At 47.4% G+C, this 26,936-nt stretch overlaps 1 protein-coding gene across 4 annotated transcripts in view; it reads right to left on the minus strand.

Moving 5' to 3' along the window:
* The window catches only part of SYNCRIP (synaptotagmin binding cytoplasmic RNA interacting protein), a 708,200-nt gene that overhangs the window by 252,173 nt on the left and 429,091 nt on the right, over positions 1–26,936 (minus strand). For all 4 annotated transcript variants that reach the window (XM_069606352.1, XM_069606353.1, XM_069606355.1 and 1 more), the window contains one exon: positions 10,155–10,360. In XM_069606352.1, coding sequence (XP_069462453.1) covers positions 10,155–10,360 — 206 coding nt within the window. The remainder of the gene's footprint in view (positions 1–10,154; positions 10,361–26,936) is intronic.

The raw sequence follows: 26,936 nt of genomic DNA on the forward strand, positions 1-26,936 counted from the left end.
GCCTTAAAGACCTTCCAGGGAGGGGTGCAAATCAGAGGTACGCCCTGCAGAGTTGTGGAGGTAGCCCGAAGAGTGGAAAAAGTGGGCAAGGTAGCCAAGGAGTGAGAGGAGGGGACAGCTGGAGATGAGACGAAGTTTGGGAAGCGCCTATCGAAGAGGAGGAGATTGGCCTGAGGAACTTGGACCATGACAGTGCCATTTAGGTAGACATTAAGGATGACTCTGGAGGAGTCGAAAGAGGCCATGAGGACATCCCAGCGAGTGCCACCATTAATGGGAGAGGAGGAGACAGGGCAAAGCACAGAGATGATATGGGGGTCCATAGATCCGGCAAAGGGACAACAAAGAGGATGTCAGTGAGGGTCTGTTTGGAAGAGGCGCTGGTATAGGTATCAGCGATAGGGAGACCAGGGTTAGAGGCCAAGATATCCCTTTTACATTTCTTTTCTCCAGACTTATTGAGAAGTGAAGGATAGTTGATAGAGAAGCAGTTGGAATAGATGGGAGGGACAGAGCACCGCGAGTGGAAAAGAGTGGAGGCAGAGGGAGGAGTAAGCAAGTAAAGCAGTATTGAACAGACACTGGGCTAGCAGGCTACAATCAATGGCCAAAGTTAGATGCAAAAATACACTGAAGTTTAACTTTCAACTAAATGCAAAAACACACTCAGGTTTCACTTTCAAGTTAAATGGGAGACCAGTAGTTAAGGAATTTAGAGTGGTAATCAGATGGTAGAGGAGAGTATAGATAAAGCTTCAAATGAGTCCTTAACAGGGAGAGTTGAGAGTACTCTCTGCGAAGGAAGTACAGGTAAATCAAGAAGGAGGGAACTAACCCAAACAGAAAATGGTAAGAGAGTCATGGTAGTCCAATAGTCCAGGGGTAGCAGCCTCAATGAGGGTTTGGCAGTTGCAGTAATCTCATGTTGCAGCCTGTAAAGCAGACAGGGAAGCTGACAGCTACCATAAAACTGGACCTTAGGGGAGCGCCGGCTGAAGCTTGCCGGTCCACCATAGGCCAATATGATACTGCAGGTGACCAAAAGGCAGGCAGAAAAGGCAGTTGCTGGAGGCCACAGGGAGCCTTCAGTGATAATAAAATACGGCAGCCATGTTTGAAAAGCCACAAGGCCCCAGAAAGGCTTTCTGAAGTGGCTCTCACCTACAGAATGAGCATGTGGGCAGCAAACAGGAACATGTGCTTAGATGGAAAATGTGCAGGATTAAAAAAGAAATGCTCCAATGTGCTTTTTTCCGAAATTTGCACACAATATAAAATCCGATTTTTCTTTTCTTTGCCCAGGACAAAGTTCGATTTTCAAGGCTGCATTGCTCCTACCTCCTGTGCAAGGGGCAGGTACGGTCTGTAGATGCTCCATCACCTGTCATTGTCAGATCACAGGCAGAGAGCAAACCAACACGAGCTACAGAGGAAAGAAAATGAAAGTATGGACGTTTAGGCAGGAAGTGGGTAGGTGGGACCAATCGACCCGTAAACTAACTCGACTGGAACCCTTCTCTCTGCTGGCTGTACTTCTTTGCTGCCGCAGAAACCGAGTGCCGAGAGACAGGAACACCAGGACGAGAGCACTGCTTTTAAGTCGGACCCGAGCTCCAGGAAGATCTTCAAGACTCCCTCAGAGCATGACTAACCAAGTCTAAGCCAGCTCTGCTGGACCATAGAAGCAAGGAAAGTCCACAAGGTGTCGAGAACCGCAGTGGTGGTATTTGCAAGTAGCTAAAACCGTGAAGTGCAACAGATCTTAAGTGTGCCCATTGCTGTCGCCGACCTTCAAACTGTAGTGCAGGAGTCCCCAGACGTCCTCCCTCTTGTCCCCACGACTGAGGCCCAGGAACAACAGGATCTGCATGACTACAACAGGAGCACAAGCCAGCTGGAACCTATTCTTCAGACTCAAGGTACTGTGTAAATAGGGGTACTTACCTCTTGTTGTCTGTAGCTTGCTTGCTCTCACTGGAGACTTGCATTTGCTGCCCGTTGCAGCATCTTTGCTTCTCACAAGCCTCCCAGCTTGTGGCCCTACAGTGATTCCTTTATTACAAAAACTCTCATTGTGCAAGACTTTGGTGCTATCCTAAAGAAGTGCCTCATCCCCCCTACACTTTTTTCAATTGACATTGGCCATCCTGGCTCCCTGAAGACTTTAACCTCTGACTTTGTGTTCATCTGTCCCTCAAAAAATCATACATACTTTACTTGTATAGCTGGGAAAGGGTTAACCTATATTTCATTGGGGGATTTTGAAGTACTTACCTGTTTGGAGAAACGCGTTAACCATTGTTTCCTTCACTAACCTTTTTGCCACAACTTCAGAATTACATAGCAAGTGTAAACGTGATATATTAATGTCCACAGTGTCCTAGCAATTGAAGTCACCTCAGGGTGAAGGGAGTATCTGTGTGCCATCCCCAAAGGGTATCTACTTACTTAATTGAACTGAAGAAGTGTATTTTTGAAGTGTATTTAAGTGTTGCATATTGCCCCCTTCTAAAGAACACTTATTTTAAAACTGAGTTAAATTATTAATTATTTTACTCAAGAAACCTTGTTTTTTTAATACATGTCACCGTGAATCTAGGTTACAACCCTACAGCTCACAATGACCCCTCTTGAGAGAAGTCTGGCTGCTCACTCTACCAACTTGTGTAGTACCTGCCAATACCAAAGGCTGGGTTACCTATTGCCAGGAGGACAAGGCTGGTGTAGTCTCCTAAAGGGTTAATACATACAATCTTGCCTAACATGTGGAAAAACGGAACTTAAGCTACCTGGCGCTGCGTGTGTTATATATATATGACAATGCATTACTTACCGTAAAAGCATTTCTGATGGTTGTATCTGCTTAGATTCACATGCTGTGCATAGGTCCGACATCCAGTGGTCACTGCGGAGTATTGCATTTTGTTTTTCGTAGTCGAAAAGGGACGTCGACAAGGCATGTCTGAAACACTATCCCTATAGTGACGTGTGTTGTACCCACAATCCCTCACGCGTCGAGGTCCCTCTGTTTGTATTTTTCTGCCCTGAGGGAGCCTTCTAGACGTGAGTACAGAAAAGAGAGATATAAAAGGAAGTCTATGTTCCTTCCATCCGAGCGGGGAGGAAGGGTGGGCGCATGTGAATCTAAGCAGATACAACCATCAGAAATGCTTTTACGGTAAGTAATGCATTGTCTTCTGATGTTTGTTAATCTGCTTAGAATCACATGCTGTGCATAGACTAGCGAGCAGTACCCGGAGTTGGCGGTGGGTTACGAGAAGGAACAGTAGAGAAAGATGTCTTAATACTGCCTGTCCCACCTGGGAGTCAGATCTCGAGTGTGCATCTAGACAGTAGTGTTTTGTAAAGGTGTGCACAGAACTCCAGGTAGCCGCTTTGCAGATGGACTCGAGGGGAACATTTGCAATGAATGCTATGGACGCCCCTGTGCCTCGAGTAGAGTGTGCTCTTGGTTTAAAGGGCAGTTCTCTCTTAGCAAGAGTATAGCAGAGAGTGATGCATTGAACAATCCATCTAGAAATAGTGGACTTTGAAACTGCATCCCCTTCTCTTCCTGCTGCCACCGAGACGAAGAACTGATTATTCTTCCTCAGTGGTCTGGTTCTTTCCATGTAGAACATGACCGCTCTGCGCACATCTAGTGTGTGCAGAGTTTTTTCTCCCAGGTTGGAAGGATTTTGAAAGAAAGTTGGCAGTTCTATAGACTGGTTTACGTGGAATTTCGAGATGAATTTCGGAGCAAACCTTGGGTGCGTGCGTAGAACCACCTTATCTCTGTGAACTGTAACGAAGGGGTCTAGAACAGAAAGAGCCTGTAGTTCACTTACTCTCCTGATGGAGGTGATAGCTATTAAAAAAGCAGTCTTAAGAGTGAGGTGTTTAAGAGATGCTTTGTGTATGGGTTCGAATGGTGAGCCCACGAGTCTGGTAAGTACCACGTTAAGGTCCCATCCGGGAGCTGGGTCAGTTATCGGGGGGTGTATTCTCTTTACTCCCTCCATGAAGGCCTTTATAACAGGGATCTTCCACCACGACACCTTGAGTTGGGAAGTGGTGTATGCAGAAAGTGCCGCTAGGTGGACTTTAATGGAATTGAACACTAGACCTGAATCCAATAAGTGGGTCAGGTATAGAACAATATGTGTGGGAGAGCAGTCAATCGGGTTGATGCTTTTTCCTCTGCACCAGATGACAAATCTCTTCCACTTGCTAGAAAAGCAGTGGCGAGTTAGGTTTTCTGGCTTCCCAGAGGATGTCCATGCATCTCTGCGGGAGCTGTAGATGTCCGAATTCTATGATCTCAGGAGCCAAGCTGCTAAGTTCATGTTCTGGGGGCATGGATGCAGAGTCCTGCCCTTGTCTTGTGACAGCATGTTGTACGGGCAGGGGAGTTTCACTGGGGGAGATAGAGACATCTCCATCAAGTGAGCGAACCATGGCTGTCGGGCCCACATTGGGGCCACCAGTATCATGGTCACTTGTTCCTGGTGCATCTTGTGCACCACCTTGTTGAGAAGGGGAGTTGGGGGAAAAGCATAAACAAATTTCCCTGACCATTGCATCGACAGACCGTTCCCCTTGGATTGGTTCTGGGGGTACCTGGAAGCGTAACTTAGGCATTGTGAGTTCTCCAGGGTTGCGAACAGGTCTATTTCTGGGAATCCCCATTGTGTGAAGACGTCGAAGACGATGTCTCCGTGCAGTCGCCATTCGTACTCTTCGGGCAGGGGGAAATCTCTGCTGAGTTTGTCTGCCAGCAGATTGAGTTCCCCTGGTACATGTTGTGACAGTAGGAACATGTTTTGTTTGAGAGCCCACTTCCATATATTTTGGGCCAGTTTGGACAGTCCTGGAGAGTGGGTGCCCCCCTGCTTGTTGATGTAGTGCATGGCTGTGGTGCTGTCTGTAAGGACCAACACAGTCTTGCCTTGTAGGTGTTCCTGGAAGGCTTTTAGCGCCTTGAACACAGCTAGAAGCTCCAGTAGATTTATGTGTTTGGATGCTACGTTCAGAGTCCACACTCCGTGAGCAGTTTGATGGGATAGGTGAGCCCCCCATCCTGTGAGGGATGCGTCTGTGGTTAGAGTGGCTTCCGCCGCGGGTGTGGCAAAGGGTTTCCCTCTTTCCAGGTTTTCCTTTGTCCACCACCGTAGCGAGAGAACCAAGGCCTGCGAGACCACCACTAGATCGTCCCATAGTCCGCTGGCCTGACACCACTGGCTGTTGAGCCACTCTTGCATAGGGCGAATGCGCAGGCGCGCGTGAGGTACCAAATAAATACACAACGCCATCATGCCTAGCAAGCGCATTGCTTTGCGTACCCAGTCACCTCTCGACCGGTCACATATTGAGGGATCTGAAACAGCATGTTTTGGACCCTCTCGTTGGAGGGGAAGACGAGGCCGTCCTTTGTTTGAATTAGAGCCCCTAGGAATTGTTTGATTTGGCTGGGGTCTAGGCTGGACTTCTTTTCGTTGATGGAGAAGCCCAACTGGAACAAAAGGTCTACAGTCTTTTGGGTATTGGAGAAGCATGTTTCGTAAGAATCCCCTGTTATGAGCCAGTCGTCGAGGTAAGGGTAAACTGGAATGGACAATCTGCGCAGGTGGGCCGCTGCCACTGCCAGTACCTTCGTGAATACCCTTGGTGTTGATGCTATGCCGAAGGGTAGCACTCTGAACTGGTAGTGTTTGCCCTCTATCATGAACCTGAGGTATCTTCTGTGCGCTGGCAAAATTAAAATATGAAAGTATGCATCTTTCATGTCCAATGTTGTCATGTAATCTCCCTGTGATAGCAGTGGGATCACTTCCTGTAAGGTCACCATACGAAACTTTTGGGGTTTGATAAACTTGTTCGCTGGGCGCAGATCTAATACAGGGCGCATGGTTAGATCCTTTTTGGGTACAAGGAAGTACACTGAATAAATACCTTCCGTTACCTGAGATAGAGGCACGACCTCTATGGCTCCTTTTTCCAGCAGTTGTTGTACTTCTTGGAGAAGGATGGCAAGGTGTTCCGGTGTCATGCGTCGTCCCCTCGGGGGTCTGTATGTTGGGGAACTGTTGAATTCGATGCAGTATCCGTGGGCTACGGTGGAAAGTACCCAGCGGTCTGACGTTATTCGCTCCCATGCTGGAAGAAAGTATGTTATCCGGCCCCCGCCCGGTGTTGCATGGGAGGGGACGAGAATCTTCGCGTCACTTGATGTTGTTGGGGGCTTGGGAGCCTCTGGGGGTGGCCCCCCGACCTCTCCCTTTGCCCCGGCGCTGGCCTCTTTGGCTGTACTGCCCACTATTGGTCTGGTAATTGGTGGCAGGGTAATGTTGCTGCTGATTGTGCTGTTGGCGTTGGCCACGAAAAAAGCGTTTGTTGCCATAGCCGCGTCTGGTAGTGGGCTTAGAGATCTGGTCAAGAGTTTTGATAGTATCGAACTCTTTTTTAGCCATCTCCAGAGCCTCATCCACCGCTTTCCCGAAGAGGTTTGAGTCTTCAACAGGTTTATTTATTAAAGACGCCTGTGTCTCCGGTTTGAACCCTGAGTTGCGCAGCCATAGATGGCGTTTTAGGAGTATTCCCTGAACCAGGGAACGTCCCGCTGTCTCTGCAGCATCCAGAGAGTTCTTTACAATACTCTGGTTGACCTGGGTTCCTTCGCCAATAGTTAATAGCAGGCGTGTACGTAGTGGTTCCGGCGCTTCTTCGGCGTCTTTGCGCAGTTTGGCCCACTGCGCGTCCGCGTAGCTAGCTAGCAAAGAATTGTTGTTCGCAATTCTTGCCGAAAAGGCAGCCGAGGATGTAACTCACTTTGCAAGGGCATATAACCTCTTGCCCTCCTTGTCAGGTGGTGCCTCGCTGGTGGACAGCGGCACCCCTGCCCTCTTCCTTGTATTAGTTACTACAAGGGAATCCGGAATGGAATGTCCCCTGATGTACAGCGGGTCTGAGGGTGAAGGAGTGAAAAGTTTTTCAATTCTAGGATTAACTCCTCTGATTAGAGCGGGTGTGGATAGCGAAGGGATGATTCTTCTCTTCACTGAAGCGAGGAGGGGAATGGTCTGGCTGACCGGGGGTTTCTCCTTAATTACTCTTTCCACAAAGTCTATTTCAGGAGAGATCTCCCCAGTGTCCAGTTCGAAATGTGCTGCTGCTCTGCGCAACAGGGCATTGAATGTGGGCTGATCGTCAATGGGAGATGTGTTTCTAACAGGTGAATTGTCAGGAGGATTTAGGTTCAGGACATCAGTGTTCGAATATACTGATGGGGATTGCCAGGGATGAGAAGGTCCTTCTTCTGGATTTTCTCCAAAGCCTTCTCCTACCATGTCTGGGCTGTCTTCCAGACCTTCCTCCTGGTTCTGTCCCTCTTCATCGTCCACAAATTCATCCTCCTCCTCCAAGTATTGTTCCTCACCAGTGAGGTCATGCACATTATGGAAGTCTGAGGCTGTGTCCTGCTGGGGATTGACTAGTCTCGGATATTTAGCCTGTTCTCTTGGGAGTGGGAGGGTTCTGGATCTTCATAAACCTCTCCATTCTCTCCATGCAGCGATGGAGCCTTTCCATGGTTTCATGGGGTACCCCTGAGCGGTCTAGCGGTGGCAAATTAGTGTCATCTCCCATAACGTCGAGGAAAGTGTCCCGTCGCCTTCCGAAAAGCCTTCCGGTGTGCTGGGGGTCCCCCCGACTGAAGGGGGTAGTCCCTGTCTTTCTTCGGGCTTTTTCGGCGTGTCTTTCGACCTCTGCGTAGGGCTCGACGTGTCTTTCGGCGTACGCTTCTGGGCGTCGGCTACAACGATCCTCGCCAAGCTCTCTGCGACTATTTTGTCAGCGGAGGGCTGTGGTTTCGACGTTACGGGTGTCGATCGTTTTACGGCAGCGTGCGCTCTCTGCTGGTGCGCGCCGGCCGATGGTTTGGGGGCGGCGCCCTTATTTGCCGAAAGCCCAGTCGCTGGTCGCGGTTGCGAGAGGGGCTTCGAACCTGAGCGGTCCGAGGAGGCCGCCGGTGGAACCTGCGTCTCCTTGGGCGCTGATGCTTTCTTCGTCTTTGACGAAGAAGAGCCATGGGTTGTGTGCTTATGTGTGGTAACGTGTGCGTCAGTGTCGCCGGGGTGTTCATCCCCATAAGCAGGGCGTGAGCCGAGCCTGTCGGCGCCGGGGACAGATGAAGAGCGCGAGCGCTCTTTAGAGGGGTCTACGACTTCCGTAGCGGAGGTCGCGTTATCACGTTCCTCGTCACGGTCGGTGGTAGCAGTGGCGGGTGAAGAATCGGCCTTCGACATAGCGTAGGCCGCCCACCTTTTGACCCTACGGTCTTTTAGAGTCTTTGGCTTAAGAAGCCGACAAGCCGTGCAACCCTCCTCTTTGTGATCGAGGGGCAAGCAGCGGTTACACCGTGAATGCTTGTCCTTCCAAGTAAACTTGCCCTTGCAAAGCGGGCAAAACCTAAAGGGTGTCCTCTCCATAGCCGAGGCAATAAATCGTGATAACGACCCCAAGGGAAAGGAAGGGGGGAAAAGGAAAGGCATTCTCAGAAAAGAACCAGAGATGTCCCACGACCCCACTCCCCGTACTGTATTTGGCCTGCGAGGCCAGGCCACGTGTTCGGCAACGCCGAAGGATCTCCTCCGCTCGTCCTCTCCGTCGAAGATCTTGCTCGGCGGAGACAGCTTCACGACTGCGTCGAGGGAGGGATCGATATGTTATATATTAATTAGGAAAACGACCAAAGGTCGAGGAGATGGAATCTGCAATGTCTCTCGAGGAGCTCCGCGTAAAGGCGACCAGTAGCTGGGCGGAAAAAAACAATCTGAGGGACCTCGACGCGTGAGGGATTGTGGGTACAACACACGTCACTATAGGGATAGTGTTTCAGACACGCCTTGTCGACGTCCCTTTTCGACTACGAAAAACAAAATGCAATACTCCGCAGTGACCACTGGATGTCGGACCTATGCACAGCATGTGATTCTAAGCAGATTAACAAACATCAGAAATATATATATGTACACACCCATGATGACGTCGACCTCAAGACGGAGGCCCTCGAGGGACATCAAGTCGAATGCTTCGATGCACAGCGCCCTCTGCTGACATTTCTTTTGAAACAGCTAAAAGGGAAGCTATCTAAAGATGAGGAATACGTTGGAAGACAATTCATTTGAAAGGGGATACCAATTGTCTCACCAGCACTCCACATAAATTGTAAAAGGGATGAAAATCCTACTCTACCCTTGGGAACAGTAGTTCACCCAAGGTAAATCAAAAGAGAATTAAAAGGGAAGCCCCAAGGGCAACCCAGCAACAGTCATAGGAACGGATATCAGCAAAAATACATCATGGAGAGACAAACAAAATATCAACCATAAAAAGAGTAAAAGAAAGGGTGAGTGAAGAAAAAGGTTCCCACTTATTCAGGGACAAGAACTCACAAGTTCAGCCAAAAGTTCTGGGGGGTCTCTCGGGTGAGGAAGATTTAGCACAGAAATGGAAATCGAGCCTAACAGGTACAATCGAAGGCACACGTGGAACGTGTACCTGCTTAGTGTGTAAACTAAAAGTCTAATAAATAATTGTATTTTTTAGAACTGAATTTACTGGTGCTACTTTGAGCGGACTCATTGTAGCCCTAGACCACTATCGCATGCTTCCTGAAACTAAGCCTTGACCTCTCTGCCACCTCACCCATGATTGGGCTTGGCTAGCCGCTCAGTGTCTTCCCTGTTCACTATAATAGGGTGACCATACAAAAATCCTCCCAACGGGTCGATTTTGGAAATACATCTTATTAGCGGCTCTTGGCTAAACGTTTGAAAACTGATGCCCACATTTCAGTAACAAAACAAAGATGTAATTTCAGAACAAACCACTGGATGGCATGATTATATACTGAATGCAAACATTAAAACAGATTTGCGCTGAAAAAACGCACAGACTGCCATTCAACACATCTGTCACCATTATCATAAAAAGAAAAGCTCACAACTTCCTAGACCACCATCCTACTAAAGAAGGGTCTGGATTGATATTACAGCAGAGAAATAAAATGGAAAATTATTTTCAATAGCAGTGTCAGATTTCAAATGGATACAAATGAATGGATCCACATAATGCATTTCAGAATATATTAATACCTTGGCCATAACTTCTGGATCCGGATCTTCGATTGGATCGGCCCATTCGACAGTTACAACATTACCCCAGACTTTTACTTTGCCACTCATTAATCGACGACGAGCTTGAGCAGCAGTTTTGTGATCTTCATACTCGAGGAAGCAAAAGCCCCTATTCTTTTTCTTGTCATCTGGTTGATGGTACAATATGACGTCTGTAAGACCTTCTGTAAAATAAAACATTCACATAACATTCTAAAGTAAGCATTTTTAGGTAGATGAGTCATGCAAATAATGCTCATTTAAGTGTATTTACGGAAGTGAGAACATATTTTCTATTTGTGGTCGATTGAAGCCTTCTACAGGGTTCTAAATCTCCAGGTGCTAGGAGCTAAATAGCTCCAGGCATGGGCATTCAGCTCTTGATAAGGCCGCTGAAATGTTTGTAGGAGAGGTTATTAGACCCAGCAATGAAAATAATGTTTCTGATGTAAATGCTTGTTACTGCAAATGGGTGGCAGCAGAGCATACCATGCAGGAACGGAGCTTGGTTAGAAAATGGCAAATCCATTCCGAATTACATTTCTTAACACCAAATTAAGGCAACAATTTACTCTTCAAAGGCTACATTAGATGTCCTCGTTTTCAAGGTTAAATGCGGTTTGCTTAATCTGGTCAGTCTGTGCACATATGGTAAAACATGGTACGACTTTCATTCATCTTGTTTTCTTTTTCTTCGCAGCACTTTTTTGCCAAACACATTTTGCCAAAATAAACATCTTAAATCAATGATTTTTTTCGGCAAAATAATTTCGTCCAAAAAGTGCAGGGAAAACAAAACGAGCGAAGAATGAAAATAGTACTGTAAAACATTGAGTATTATATGTTGCATACTGATGGCTCTAGAAGGAAGGCAACTTGGGTCTTTTGAAAGGTAGCCCATACTTACAGGGGTGCCCTTTAAATATATTGGGGTACCCCTAATCACTCACACCAGATTAAAATTCATCCCTCTAGGGAATTAAGGCCAAGAGTCTTGTCTTGCAAGGATAACCATTTAATCTGTACAAAAATGAGGGGGAGAAGGGGGGCAGCAAAGGACTCTGCCCACCCCTAACCTGCATTGTCCTTCTCCTGTGGCCGGCTCCTCCAGACTGATGACAAGCAGGCGCCTTATATACTGTTCAACTTAGTTACTGGCATAGCTCATCCAAAACTGTTCTTGCCTTACAAGGGACGCTGCAGTCTTCCTTCTTGCATGGCCACGTTACAAACTACTTAGCATACTGCTGCCTATGCAGGAATGAATTTTAGCTCCCGTTTACCATTATTTGCTATATTATAAACATGTATATATAAACACGCCTTCCCGCCATACTCGCAACACTTCACTCAATATAGTCATATTTTATCTGGTCCAGTAAATCCCCATAAAACCTCTTTTTACCATACATTTAGATTGTGTATGAGCCCCAGTCTGCCTGGGTGTTTTGATGGACAGGATACAGCTGCAGAGTTACCTCGTGCTCTGCCAGCCTTAGCGAACACTACGACAGTGCATGTAGTCTATTTTTAGCACAGGCTGCATTCCTTATGGCACAGAGCTCTTTACCGGGCTCCGAGAAAAAACTACAATTAAGTATTTTTTACAAATGTATTCAGCTAAATAGTTATTTGCACATTATATTTAAATACTAACTATTTTAATGTAGTGGCCACCCATGTCTGTATGTGATTATATTTGCATGAAAAGGGCTTTCTCAGTGCTATAGTGCTTTGAGAAGTCTTGTTAATGTTAAAGGATATTTGTACCGTGCACTATCACCACCGGAGTGGTCCCCTGGCAGCTCTTAAAGGGGAAGTGTTAGGTAAGATTTTCACAGAACTGGTAAATCTTCCTGACCTGGGTCAACCCCAGAACTTTTTGCTTTATTAGTGGGATATTTTTCTTTAATACCTCAGTGAGTGGGAACCTTTTTCCACACTCACATAATATTTAACTCTTTTTATGGGTGTCATTTTTAAGACTTTCCATAGTGTCTTTTTAAAGTTATCCTCTTTAACCACTTATTGGCAATAAGTGCCTGTTGCTGGGTTGCCCTAGATGCTCCCCTGTTAACTCTTTTTCTAACCTTGAGTGAACTCCAGTTCCCTTTTACATTTTATTATGTGAAGCCAGCACACCCCACCTTATGTGGAGTGCTGGGGAGATGCAATGTATCCCCTTTCACATTAAAACTAACAATTATGTTACAGGGAGAAGCTTACCTTCAATGGCTGGTGTCAGTGATGCTTTGTATTAATTTGGTGCACCTTTACCGCAGGCTGTGTTCACAGCTGCAGTACAGGCCCCTAAGGGAGCTCATTTTACCAAAATGGCCCCCGTATTCTTTTTTCGCCATTTTAGTGTTTCTTGTTCTCACCCCCCCCCCCCACCCCACCTTCCAGGGCGGGAAATTCCTTTGTGTGATTTTTGTCTATGCCGGGTGTCCCCTTGATTCCCCACCCAGGCTCGAGTCTAAGATCAGGAAGTGAGGGAGGAGTCCAAAACTCCCCAGCCCTTTGTCTTACGCATTGCTTGAAATGGGGACAAATCCCAGTGGGGGGCTGGCTGTCCTGATTTGACCACGACCGCCCCTTCTTGTAAAATGCTGGGAGAGAATGCAGAAGTTGTGCTGTAGGTTCCTGATAAATACTGCGAACCTGGAAGCTGAAGAAATGTCGACCACTGGAAACCGAAACCGAAGAGGAAGGAAACGCGGCTGAAACAATTTCCAGCGACCGGAGAGCCGGCTGTGTAACCGGAGCCTGCTGTAGCCCTTCCTTCCAATCAACCTGGGGACACCGAAAACGACGAACCCCAACCCACAGCCTGGCGAGACCCACTAGACTCAAGGGGACTTGCATTTTGAGCCATCCCCTGCGTTGCTGCGTTGTTGCAATACCCAAATACCCTGGTACCTCAAGCCATCATGCGGTGCACAGTCTTACGAATCTCGCTGAAACTTGGTGGGCATCCTGGTGGATCTCCAGAGACACGAATCGAGTCGGAAAAGTCCCCTCAACAGAGTGCTGGACCTTTGAAATGACAAGAATTCAACCACGATTTTCTGTGCTCCCAGAAAATTTGCAGAATTGCATTCAGCCACGAGGGAAACCTTGCCTAGAGCCTTCATCGATCCCTGCTGCAAAGTCCCTTCGGAGGTCTTGTTTTCTGTCACCACGACAAGGTATCCATTGCCCGGGTATTTGGCTGCAGACCCTGAAGTTCTCCTGCTGCAGATTCTTCAAAGCTGAGGTACTGTGTTGGTGTGGGTGTGTACTTACCATACGCCTGTTAGGATTTCTATGTAGCTGTGGGTTGTTTTCTGTGATTGGGAGATCTCTCATCCAGTGCACCCAGTCCTACTGCTAGAAACCTGCTAGGGTGTCTTCTGTGAATCCCCTGGACCCTATTCTAACTCAGAAGTAAAATACTCACCTGTTTGCAAAGATTTGCTAAGGAACTTTTGCTACTAAATAACCTATTCTAACACTGCCTGTTGGTCACTAGTCCTAGTGACCCCCCCCTTCAGCCACCGAGAACACTCATGCTACAAGAATAAGGGAAAGACTTTCAAGGGATTGGGACTTCTGCCTAGAAAAGAAAATAAGTGTTTAAAAGTAACTTACTTGTAAAGAGTTGGTTGGAAACTAATTCTAAGAGTGAACAAATGTTCTTACTGATCTTGAATGTGTGATGCACTATTCTTAAAAGTATGGTTAACATATTTTCTTCCTTAGCAACTGTTTTGCCAGTCTAATAGAAAGTAGATGTAAAGGTATTTTACTCTGCTGTGATTAGGTTGTGCCTCTTCCCAAGAGTAAAGTGTTGGTACCACCAGATTAGTCCTTTGAGGATAATTGTACGAGTGTCCCCCAACTGGGTCTTGCTGCTAGCCCGTCCTCAATAAGTCTGTATTAGGTTGCTGCCTACCTAGAATAACTGAATCATTCAGTAAAGTGTGACGTTGGGTTTTACTTTTCCCTTCATTGTGAGGTTAAAAAAGTATGTGGGTTTTACTTACCTTGTGTTAGCTGTGTGCCATCCAAAAATAAGTTAGAAGAGTTACTGCTCATCCCTTTCTGGCGTTCCCCGATTTCAAAAGCACCTGTAATTGTAGATTACATCACTATGTTTTACACACCTAGTAGAACTGTTATCACAAAAGGAGTTATAGGTTTTTACATCACCTAGAATAAGTGTTCGACTATTCACCAAATGTATATTTATTGTCCACACAAGTAATTTGTACTGAGAATCATCATACAACTGGAAGGGTCTACTGCCCTTGCATTACTGAATGGAATTGTAAAAAAGTAACCATTGTTTTTTACTCCCCAAGAATAGGCTTGACCTATACTGAATGTGTATGAAAAGGTTTTACCTTCCCTAGAACTACTGTTAGGTACTTCTAAATAAGGTCTATACTTGGGTCTGTGTACTTTCAACTATAGTGTGTTTTTATACTGTGATTTCATAATATTTTAGCGCTTACTTACTCCTAGATTTATCTGGGCCTACTTGTATTTAAATAAATCCTTTACTTTTACATACATAGTGTTTGTGTTCCTTTGGATCATTTGTATTACAATTTCATTTGTACTGATTCTACAGTCCTCTCTCCCTCCTAAAATAAGCCTGGCTGCTCGGTCTACACTACCATGAACTCAGGTGGTACAGCCTTGTACTAAGAGTGGAGTCTTATACTGCCTCAGTTGAATGGTTTCAGTAAGCGCTTAGTTGGACTTCAAAAAAACTGTCCTAACAGGAAGGTGGGTGAGTTAGTGAGAATAAGCGGGGAAAAGTGCAAGAGAGCAGTGATGTGCCGTTGGCAGCATCAGCCCGGTTAACACAGTTCGCTGGGCTTGGGGTATTTTCCGGTCAGTAGAAGGTGTGTGCTGTTGTGCAAGCCTATTTGTGGTTTGTTTTGTTGTTGCGGTGTAGTGAAGTTTGTGCAGTTTGTTGTGGTAAAGGTTTTTGTTTGAGGTGTATGCAGAGGGGTGAAATTGTTAGTGGATTGGTTATTGGAATCGCTGATGTGCTAAATGTTCCAAGTTTTTTCTAGGTGTGGCGTGTGAACATCTCTGTATTTCCATCTAGATCTGGCACCGGCTGATATTTGCGATCCCTTCCATATAAGACACCCACCAATATTCACAACCGTCTAAATTCGGCATCTGCCCACCTTTGACACCTGTCTATATGTGAGGCAAGCAAGTGTTCGCTATTCCATCCAATCTGGCCTCGATGGCATTCCTAATGCAGTCTAGACGCGGCATCGGTCAATAACCGCTACTCTATTCAGATGTGGCAATGGTCAGCATTCACAATCCTATCCAGCTGCTCATGCAGGCTACCGCTCACAACCCATCCAAGCGTGGCACATGCCAACACTCGCAACTAGGTCCAGGCGCGGCACCTGCCATCAATTCACAACTCAGTCCAGGCCCAGTGCATGCCAACGTCCACAACTCCACCCAAATGTGTCAACTGCTAACATTCACAATTCCATCTAAGTATGGTGCTTGGTAGCGTTCATGGAGTGGGTGAGGTTGTGGGATGGATTTGGGCAGCGATGCTAATTTCTGTCCTCATGGGGTTGTCGCTTGTGTCCTATTCCACCTAGCGTGGTCTCTGTTATTGTAGGAGTTTCCCTTAGTAGTTTTTGGTTGTTGTCTGTCATCTTCCATCACTCCTTTCCTGGGCAAACGCTTGGTAAAGCTGGCCATCTCCCGGCTCAATCTTCACACTGAATCTGTTGGTTGTCTCCATGATCATCAGTCTGGCTTCGGAGCTGCCAGGAGCACGGAAACTGCTCTCCTGAACATCTGTGAAGACCTGCTCTCCAACCTTGATTCCAACACCCCGTGTCCTCATCCTACTTGACCTCTCTTCCTCCTTCGACACGGTCAACCATGCCATCCTGCTCCACCGTTTCCGGGATAACCTCGGGATCACCGCTCTGGCCCTGGCATGGCAGACTTCTTTTTTCTCTGATCGACACTCCTAGGTTCAACTTGGTTCCTTCCTCTCCTCTATTTTTATCTCTATCTGTGGTGTTCCCCAGGGGTCTAACCTCTCTCCCTGGCTTTTCAACCAATACCCGTCACTTCTTGCCCACCACATTGCCACGCTCTGCCCCAACTTCCATTGACATGCAGATGATACTCGGCTCATTTTCAGGCTACCGTCAGCCTCCTCTTCTCCCTCTCTCTCTTATCTCCGACTGTCTACCATCCAGGAGTGGTGTGCCGCCAATGATCTCTGCCTTAATGCCAGTAAGACCGAGATACTCCTCACAGGCACACCCACACTCTTTCGTGTCACTCTGGCCGGCCTCTCTTGGCGCTCTTCCTTCTCCCACCTTTGAGGCTAAAAACCTCAGGGTCATCTTCGACTCCACACTCTCCTTCACTCCTCACATCTCCGACGTCTCTAAGAAGTCAAACTGCCAGCTGCACCTTCTCAGCAGCATTCTTCCTTTCCTCTCCTTCCCTCAGAAGCTCACTGTCTCCAGAGCTCTGGTTCTCTCTAGGCTGCACTATTGCAACAGCCTCTTTCTAAATCTGCCTGCTTCTACTCTCTGCCCTCTGCAACTCATCCAGAACAGGACTGCAAGACTTGTCCTTGGCCTCAAGCCCAGGGATCGTATCTCTCCAGGACTGAAATTTCTACACCGACTCCCAGTGGCTGCGAGGATTAAGTTCAAAACCCTATGCATTGTCCACAAGGACTTCTTGGGTCCTGGGGCCCAAATACCTTCAACTCTCTTCCTAAATGTCTTCCTTCTCGAGCTCTTCGCTCTTCCACCTCCAATTCCCTCAGGGTCAGTCGCTCCTCCAAGCAATGAGTTGGTGGTAGATCTCTCTTCGGCTGGGGCCTCCCTCTGGAACAGCCTCCCTGCCCCCTTGAAACTTGAGAACCATTTCCAGTTCCGGAAGCACCTCAAAACCTCTTTGCTTCTGCATTCTCTCCTCCTCTTTCCCTGCCGATTCCCTGGTTGAAACTGCACTGGTTTCCTGGCCACCCTCTGATCTCGGGCCCAGGTCACCTCCCCAGCCAGTCGCATACCCGCAATGCCTTCCTGGCAAACCCTGCACTTGGGACGGTTTCTGTATCCCTACAAGCCTACTCGATCCGATGCCTGCACTTACCTTTCACCCCTCCTCTTGCCACCTGCTGGCCATACTTCTTGTTATTTATTCTATTATTCCATGCACTTGCGCGATCTGAAGGTCACCTAGCCTAGTAGGATCGTTTTCGGTCTTCCCTCTGTTCCCCCTCCCTTGCCTCGTCACGCCTTGAAACACTTGTGTATAGGCAAGTTCTAAATGCCATACAATACCAGATTAGATCCTAAAGTCTGTTGAGCTGTTCTTTGTGTTCCCTGTTTGTTTAGTTGATTCAATTGGATTCTGCGGTGTTGAAGAGCCAGCTTTTTAGTTAATTGTAGGTGGTCATTGGTGTTTCTCATTTCTTTCTGGATGATGTTCCAGGTTTTTGCAGCCAGGTGGGAGAAGGAGGAGCCCCCTAGTTTTATTTTTAAATACGGTCTTGGTTTCAGGTGGATTTCATTGCTTGATCCGAGGAGTCTCGTTGGCTTGTAGATTGTTATTTTCTTTTGTATGAAATCAGCTCCCTGTCCGCTGATTGCCCTGTGTGTTATGCACATTGTTTTGAAGGTGATGTGATGTTTGACTGGGAGCCAGTGTAGTATTTTTAGTGCTAGAGTGATGTGGTCTCTTCTGGATAGTTTGGGGAGAAGTCTGGCTGCTGCATTTTGGATGTGTTGTAGCTTCTTTAGGAGGTATTCTGGCATCCCGAGGTAGAGGCTGTTGGCGTAGTCGATTTTTGAGATGAGGGCGACGATTATGAGTGATTTGTGGGTGAAGGAGAGGAAAGGTAAGATTCTTCTTGTTGTGTGAAGGTGGAAGAAGCATTGCTTGATTATTGCGTTTATTTGTGGTTCTAAGGTTAGGGTGTTGTACATTAGGACTCCCAGATTTTTTACTTCCTTGGATGGTGTGGGCGCGGTTCCCATTGTCACGCTCACCTGGTCTCCACGGGGGCGTAGCACGTACTCGTATGACCGATATCTGTACTGGCGCAGTTTTGATGGTATGTTGGCGTCCTCTCCCTTTTAACCTCCCCAGGAGGCGTTAGCCTGCAATGGCAAAACAAGATGTTAGCTATGAGTGGGTTGGGTTGGTCCCACTACTTGCCATCCCGCCTGATGCCCGACTTCTCTCCTCCTCACCTTTGAGTTTGATGAGGTTGGCTCTCTGTCCTGCTTAACCTTCAGCAGGGGCGCGGTAGGCACAGTCTTTCTGGGCGCAGTTACCTCACTGTTCCAGAGTGCCGTTACTGTACGTTTCGGAATGCTGGGATTATCGGGTGAGTATCTACCTCAATAGCAGCTTGGTATAGATGCTCAAAGTCTTATTGTCCCAATGTTTAAACGGATTTGTTTTCTCTTGCAGATGCAGTTTTGGTGCAGAAATCAAATAGAAGATTCAACTCTCCCAGGATGCTAAATAGTTGCCTCCAGGTGAGTATAACGCGGATGAAAGGCGCTGAGTGACTGGAATAAATGTTTGTTCAGTGCTGAGCGCGACTAACCTGCTGTTCTTTTCCTGTTCCCTTTTGCAGGCGTGGCGCGGTCCCAAGATGAAGAATGGACTGGTTGCATCCAGGTGAGTATAGCGCGGATGAAAGGCGCCGAGTGGTTGAATAAATGTTCATTCAGTATTGTGCGCGGCTAACCTGTGGTTTCTTTTTCTGTTCCCTTTTGCAGGCGCGGCGCTGTCCCTAGATGAAGAATGGAAGAACCGTTCCAATGAAACCAGGAGGAACGCGGAATCCCGGGCGAGTATCGGCACCTGCGTGGACGTCCTTTCAACAGGGGCGGCGATCAGAAAACCAGCTGGAGATGCGACCGATGAACCGGATTGCAGGTAAGTGTTTGGTCGCTGAAGTAACACCTGTACTTCTCTTTTTCTATTTCCAGGCTCCGATGGATGGACGCACTGACGGGCATGGCTGTAGAAGCTTGAGGACAGAGCAGACACGGTGAGCGTTACCGCTGCAGGAGTGCAGAATAACGCAAAGCGTGTTCTGCATGCAGGGTGTGGCTTATATAGCCTTGTAAGTAGTTCCAGGTAAACTACTCCCTTTGCCACACCCAGTCTTCCCAAGAAAAATAGTCCCTCTGCCCCTCCCTGGATTATACCAAGGCCCAGCCTCACTAGGCAGGTTAAATAGTTCCATGAGTTCAGCCCATTTCATGAGCTTGCCGCCAACGGTGCCAGGACTGAGTCCATGAGGCTCTGGGGCGCTTCCTTGGGGCCTGACGAGCTCTTCTGGGTGGTGGGGACTCGGATGGGCCCAACAGCTCCAGGGATTTCGGAGCTCGCACCATGACACCCATTTCCGTCGACCAGTGAATGTAGGTTCTCTCTTGGTTTTTGGATATAATCATGATTTCTGTCTTTCCTGGGTTGATTTTCAAGTTGTTGGCGTTCATCCAGTTAAAGACTTCTTTTAGACACTCAATTAGGGTTGAGTAATCGGCTGGAGTGTCTTCGATTTTGTAGATTTGAGTGTCGTCTGTGTAGTTGTAGCATGTATTTTGTATTTTTTGAAGATTCCGATTATTGGAGTCTGGTAGATGTTGCAGTATAGGGGTGATAGTGAGGATCCCTGTGGTACTCCAGTCGTTAACTCGTGGAGTAGATTAGAAGGGTTTATCCATACGGTTTCTGTTCTGTCTGCTAGGAATGATTTAATCCAGAGTAGTGCCATGTCCATTATATACCTATATCTTCCAATCTTTTGGGTAGGGTGTCATGGCTTACTGTGTTGAAGGCTGCAGAGAGGTTGAGCAGAATCAGAGCTGAGGTTGTGTTGGAGTCCGCGTTTGTTTTTAGGTCCTCCCAGATGGATAGTAGTGCAGATTCTGTTCCATGGGCGGGTTTGAAACCGACTTGTATTTGGTCTAGCAAGTGGTGTTTTTCTACAAGTTCTTGAGCTAATTTGTACACGCAAGTTTCTAGGAGATTTGCCCGGTAGGGAATGTTTGAAATCGACCTGTATTTCGAGAGGTCTTCCACATCACCACTTGAGTGGTCTGATATATGCTGATTTGAAGAATCTTGGTGCAATTCCTGTTGTGAGTGAAAGATTTAGGTGGTTTCTGTAGTATCGAGAGGGCGTTCCTTGTGTGAGGATTTATTTGTAGATATCAGGGGGGCAGGGATCCATCAGTGATCCAGCTTTCTTTTTTGTGTTTACCACCTTGGTGAATGCCTCTGCTAATATTTCAGGAAAGTTTTGGAGTTTGTGCTCTTCGTTAGGTCCGGTTGGTCGAGTGTTATGGTTGGTTGGTTTTGTACGATTTGTCGGATGTCTATTTTGTTCTTGAAATGGTCTGCCAAGTCGTTGCAAAGTTTCTCTGAGGGGGTTGGAGTGTTATCGCAACCAGATGGGCTTCTCATTTCTTTTATTATGTTGAACATTTCATTTTTTGTTGGTGGTATTGGTGATTCTGTCATCATGCCTTCTCTTCGCCTTTTGAATTTCCTTCTTGAATGCGCAGATTTATTTCTGGAACAGTGTTTTCTTGTCTTGGTTGTATTCTTTCCATTATTCCAATTCCATCTTCTTGTTCTTTTTCATGGTGCTTAGTAGTGGAGTGAACCATTTTGCCATTTCTCTTTCTTTTGAGGTGGTAAATGGTTTTTCCGGGGCGATATTTCAAATTGCATCAGCAATCCATTTGTGGAGTAGCTGCGCTTTCCCGTCTAGGTCTGCCAGCTCCAGTTCTGTAGTTGGTTTGTTCATCTCCAGTTGTTCCATTAGGTTGCTTGCTTTGACGGTTTTCCGGTTTCTTTTTGTGCTGGTTTGCGAGCTTGGGGGGCGTGGGGTGGATGCTCACTTGAGTTGGTAGTGTGATCACGAATGGGATGAAGAGCTAGTCGTTCCACAGTTTTTGTATCAGTGGTTTTGTGGTGATTGAATGTGATGTTTGTGTTTAGATTTGCTGATAGGTGTATGATCATTGTTTCGCAGTTGATGTGTTTTTATTTTCAGGTGTCCTTTGAATGGTATCGCGAGGCCTCCTCACCCCCCGACCCGTTTACCTGAAGGCATTTGAAGTTGGGGGGAGGCAGCTTTGGAGTGCGATTTTGTATTTGTCATCTAGCCATGTTTCTGTGATGAATAGGATGTCAATGCCGTTGTCGCAGAAAAGGTCAAAGATCACGGTTCACATGTGTTTATTAGGTTGCAGTGGATTTTAAAGGTGTAGTTTGGTTTGTCTTTTAATGTTGGCGTTGTCTTCCGACTGGTGTTGCCATTTCCTTCCAGGTCAATCTCTTGTTGAGTTGTTGGTACAGTTGTGACCGTCGTCGAAAAGTTCTTCTAGGTTCAGTCTTGGGTTTTTATTTTCATCAGGTTCCTCTTCTAAATTTTGTGGCTGTCGAGTGGAAGGTCCTCTTGTTTTGGTGATCTAAGGTGTTAGTGCGTCGATTATGTTCTTGTTGTTTCTAGCATAGTCTGTTCTTCTTTTGCATGGTTGTGTTTGGCTGTCGATTTGTACGTTGGGTTGGATCGTTCAAGTAACTGGTTATTTGCAAGGTATGGAGTTAGGTAGAGGGATTGCTCTCTTCGCTCTGCGTTGGTTCTGTTGTCTCTCCTGTCTGTGGGAGTGTGTTCTGCAGTTGTGAGTCTTCGGTGGTGTTTCATTTTGGTTTGTTCTTTCTGCTATTTGTCTTTCATTTGGTCCAATTCGTTTGCGCAGCATTTTGAGCTTGAGCGTTTTTTGTTGGTTTTTATTCCTATTCGTTGATGCTGAGTTGGTATTTTTGCTTTGGTCGGGCTGTCTTGTGGTGTTGCACTGGGTGTGGGGGGGTTGTCCGGTACAAGTTTGGGCTCAGTCTGTTGGGTGGTCTAGTCAGATGATATTGCTGGGTGGTTCAGTTGCTGTCTCGAGTTAGGTGGGGGAAGTTTACTAGGGTTAGATCGCTGGGATAATTCAGTGTCTGTCACTAATGTGGGTCTCCCTGGAAGAAGCTTGCTGCAGTAAACAAACTCTGGTGTGAAGAAGGGTATAGCTATAATTACAGAATTGTGCTAATGGGTGCAACTGATAATCACTGTCATCTCACGAGGCGCAAGCCAGAAATCACAGTACCACATCACAGTGATGCTCTCTAGATGTGAATTGGTCAATGTGTGCCAACCTCCAAGGTTAGTGCTCAGTCCAACAATCAATTACAGTATTATCCTGGGGAAGAAGGCAATAATCGCAGTACTGTCCTGGGGGCGCAAGCTAGTAAATAGAGTGCTATTCTGTAGTGGATGCTTCTCGATGTGAATCAGGTCAATGATTGCTAATCTCCAAGGGTAGAGGGCAGTTTGACAATAGGACACGGCTACGTTCGAGAGTCCTGTACAGTGGGAGAGAGGTCCACACCCAACAGTACAAACTCCATACCAGACAATGGAATCTGAATATAGGTCACAGCTAGATCAGAGTGTCCCGCGCAGTGGGAGAGAGGCCCATAGCCCACATTGCAATTTGAAATTAGGACATGGCTAGATTCGAGAGTCCTGTATAGTGGGAGAGAGGCCTGTAGCTAACAATGCAAATTGGATGCCAGACAATGCAGTTTGAAAATAGCACACAGCTAGACCCGAAAGTCCTGTATAGTGGGAGAGAGGCATACAGCCAACAATGCAAATTGGATGCCAGACAATGCAGTTTGAAAATAGCACACAGCTAGACCCGACAGTCCTGTATAGTGGGAGAGAGGCATACAGCCAACAATGCAAATTGTATACCAGACAACGCAGTTTGAAAGTAGGGCACAGCTAGATTGAGAGTCCTGTATAGTGGGAGAGAGGCCTACAGCTAACAATGTCTTACCTTGTACCCTTTGTGAGCCAGCAATTACAAGAATGCAAACTAATCGCTCCAGCACTGATGTTCCTTTTCACTACATACCAACTGATCATCCACATGATCAGTTGGTGGATGGAAGGATAGGTCAGCGGCAACGTGCTCGCCTTGGAAGCAAGACGACGCGGAGCAACACGGGTTCGATCGCAGGGTCCGCGCTTAGAAAGGGTAATAAGCGAGTTATAAATTACCAATCATGTCATACTGGATGATTGTACTAGGCACCTGACATCAATGTAATCTGTACTGGGGTCCCCATCTCTCAGTAACCCAACATGTGGGTTAACAGTCCCAAATCGTGCTGGAACACATCACATGTCCTCCTCAAAAAATAAAAATGACCGTCACCCCTGCCATCAGGGGGCACTATACCTTACTATACTGTACCATGATATCACAGGGGATGCAGATTTCCCAAATCTCTCCTTTTTGTTCACTGTCCTCAAAGAACTCAATTTTCTTCAATTGTACCGTCAGGTCTACACACAAGACTGCACCACTCACACCCCTCCTGGTCTGTTCCAATCAGGACTATTTTGTCTGATACTACTAGCCTTTATAAATCTAATGACAATATTGTCCCTGCCACCATCTCGGGTGGCACCATGGGTTGGAAAACAAAATAGGCACTTGCCAACACTGTCACAATTGGAGGCACTGCTTTTACTAATATCTTAATACCATAAAAAAAAATATATCTAGGACCACAGGAACCCCATGGACTACAGACTCCCTTGCTAGTGTATTGATTATGACCATTGCGCGAGTTACACACATCCCTGGAGTGGAACACACTACCCCTAGGTTTGTGAAAGATTTGACATGCATTACTTACCGTAAAAGCATTTCTGATGATTGTATCCGCTTAGATTCACATGCTGTGCATAGTCCGACATCCAGTGGTCACTGCAGAGTACTGCATTTTGTTTTTCCTAGTCGAAAAGGGGACGTCGACATAGGAATGTCTAATACTATCCCTATAGTGACATGCAGTGTAACCAACATCCCTCACGCGTCGAGGTCCCTCTGTATTTTTTCCTTGCCCTGAGAGAGCCTTCTAGACTTGAGTGAGTACATAAAAGAGAGAGAAAGTAATAAGATGTCTATGTTCCTTCCATCCGAGCGGGGAGGAAGGGTGGGCGCATGTGAATCTAAGCAGATACAATCATCAGAAATGCTTTTACGGTAAGTAATGCATGTCTTCTGATGTTTGTTAATCTGCTTAGAATCACATGCTGTGCATAGACTAGCGAGCAGTACCCGGAGTTGGAGGTGGGTTGTGAGAAGTAACAGTAGAGAAAAGATGTCTTAATACTGCTTGTCCCACCTGGGAATCAGATCTAGAATGGGCATCTAGACAGTGTTTTGTAAAGGTGTGTACAGAACTCTAGGTTGCCGCTTTGCAAACTGACTCCAGAGGGACATTTGCAATGAATGCTATGGATTCCCCAGTGCCTCGTGTAGTATGTGCTCTTGGCTTGAAGGGTAGTTCTCTCTTGGCAAGAGAGAAACAGAGTGATGAATTGGACAATCCATCTAGATATAGTGGACTTTGAAACTGCATCTCAATCTCTTCCTGCCGCCACCGAGACAAAGAACTGATTAGTCTTTCTCAGTGGTCTAGTTCTTTCCATATAAAACACAACTGCTCTGCGCACATCAAGTGGGTGCAGGCTGTTTTCTGCCAAGGTTGATGGGTTTTAAAAGAATGTTAGTAGTTCTATAGACTGGTTGACATGGAATTCCGAAATGAACTTTGGTGTAAACCTAGGATGTGTGCGTAGAACCACCTTATCCTTGTGAACTGTTACAAAGGGGTCTAGTATAGAGAGCGCTTGTAGTTCACTTACTCTCCTAATGGAGGTGATAGCTATTAAGGAACAAGTTACTTACCTGTAACTGTTGTTCTCCAGCATGGGTCTGGCATGGATTCACATGCTCATGAATATTCCCCGTCGTCAGGCTGGGAATCCTCGGTAAAGAAAAAACCAGTATCAGTTTCGTTTCTGATCTGTCTTTCGTAGTAATAACCAATCACTGGTCTCTGCGTCATACTGACCACAGCCAATGACTGCCCTCTACCTAAGCACCGCCTCTGGCAGCCATCTTCAGATTTGGAAGCACGTGAAGTGGCAGTATGACCAAGTGAAGAGCCGCAGAGGGGTAGGCGGGAGGGTTCGCATGTGAATCCATGCCAGACCCATGCTGGAGAACAACAGTTACAGGTAAGTAACTTGTTCCTTCTCCAGCATGGGGTCTGGCATGGATTCACATGCTCATGAATAAAGAATACATAGCAGTACACACATGCACAACCACGGGAGGTGGCAAAGGCTCAACATTAAGCATCACATCAACTCAACATTAAGCATCTTACCTCCTCACCAGGCTCACCTCAGGCGAACAGGTTGCGCAGCACTGCTTGACCGACCCTGGACTCCTCCCTGGAATCCCGGTCGACGCAGTAGAATTTCGTGAAGGTGTGCGTCGACCTCCACGTAGCAGCCCTGCATATGTCCAGCAGGGGCACACCAGATAGGAACGCCGTGGTAGCTGCGATCGCTCTGGTGGAATGGGCTCTCGGACGGCCAGGCAGCGGTCGGTTTGCCAACCGGTGACAGCACATGATACAGCCGGAGAGCCATCTGGAGATGGAAGCCTTCGAGAGAGCCTTCCCCTGATTGACAGGTCCAAAGTTCACAAAGAGTTGTGACGTCTTCCGAAAACCCTTCGTGCGGTCCACGTAGAACTTCAGCGCTCTAGCTACATCCAGCGAGTGCAAAGTCCTCTCAGCCGGCGACGAAGGCGACGGGAAGAACACAGGTAACACCAAGGGTTCGTTGAGATGGAAGTCCGACGGTACCTTGGGCATGAAGGAGGGGTGCGTCCTGAGCACTACCCTCGTGTCGTGGAAAGTCAAGTACGGGGCCTTGCAGGAAAGGGCCTGGATCTCTCCCACTCGTCGTGCGGAGGTGATGGCCACCAGAAAAGCTGTTTTCCACGATAGAAACTTCAACGGGGCCGAGTGCAGAGGCTCGAACGGAGGTCCCATGAGCTTGGTCAGCACCACGTTGAGCTCCCACGCCGGAGCCTTCACCGGCGGGAACGATCTGAACAGTCCCTTCATGAACTCTTTCACCAGACGATGAGACCACAAGGACGTCCGGCCCGTGGTTCTGGTGTATCGGGAGATCGCAGCAAGATGAATCTTGATGGACGCATGTGCCAGACCAGCTTTGGCCAGCGTCAGCAGGTACGGCAGTACTTGGGGAGCCGTAATCCGTAGAGGGTTAATCTTCTGTGCGTGGCACCAGACAGAGAACCTCTTCCATTTGTGTCCGTAGCATTTAAGAGTCGAGGACGCCCTGGCCTTTGCAAGAACCTCTCTGCAATCGGCCGGTATGTCGTATCCTCCAAACTCTAGCGCTGCAGGAGCCAGGCCTGCAAGTTCAGCGACTTCGGGTCGTGGTGGAGGATGGCGCCTCCTTCCCTGGAGAGTAGATCCGCGTCCGCCGGCAGCTTGATCGGCGGGGACGCTGACAAGTCCAGAAGGTCCGGGAACCATATCTGCCTCGGCCACGCAGGTGCGACGAGGATCATCCTGCACCGTGACCTCTTGAGCTGGTTGACGAGCCGGATTAGCAGAGGCAAGGGAGGGAACGCGTAGAGGAACAGGCCCTCCCAGGGGAACGAGAAAGCATCGCCCATGCTCCTCGTCTGGGGAAACCTGCTGGCGAACCTCCGGCACTTGGTGTTCGTCGCCGTCGCGAACAGGTCGATCTGGGGTGTGCCCCACCGTCGG

This window comes from Ambystoma mexicanum, chromosome 4p, assembly GCF_040938575.1.
Source record: "Ambystoma mexicanum isolate Mex_15411 chromosome 4p, UKY_AmexF1_1, whole genome shotgun sequence".
NCBI lineage: Eukaryota > Metazoa > Chordata > Amphibia > Caudata > Ambystomatidae > Ambystoma > Ambystoma mexicanum.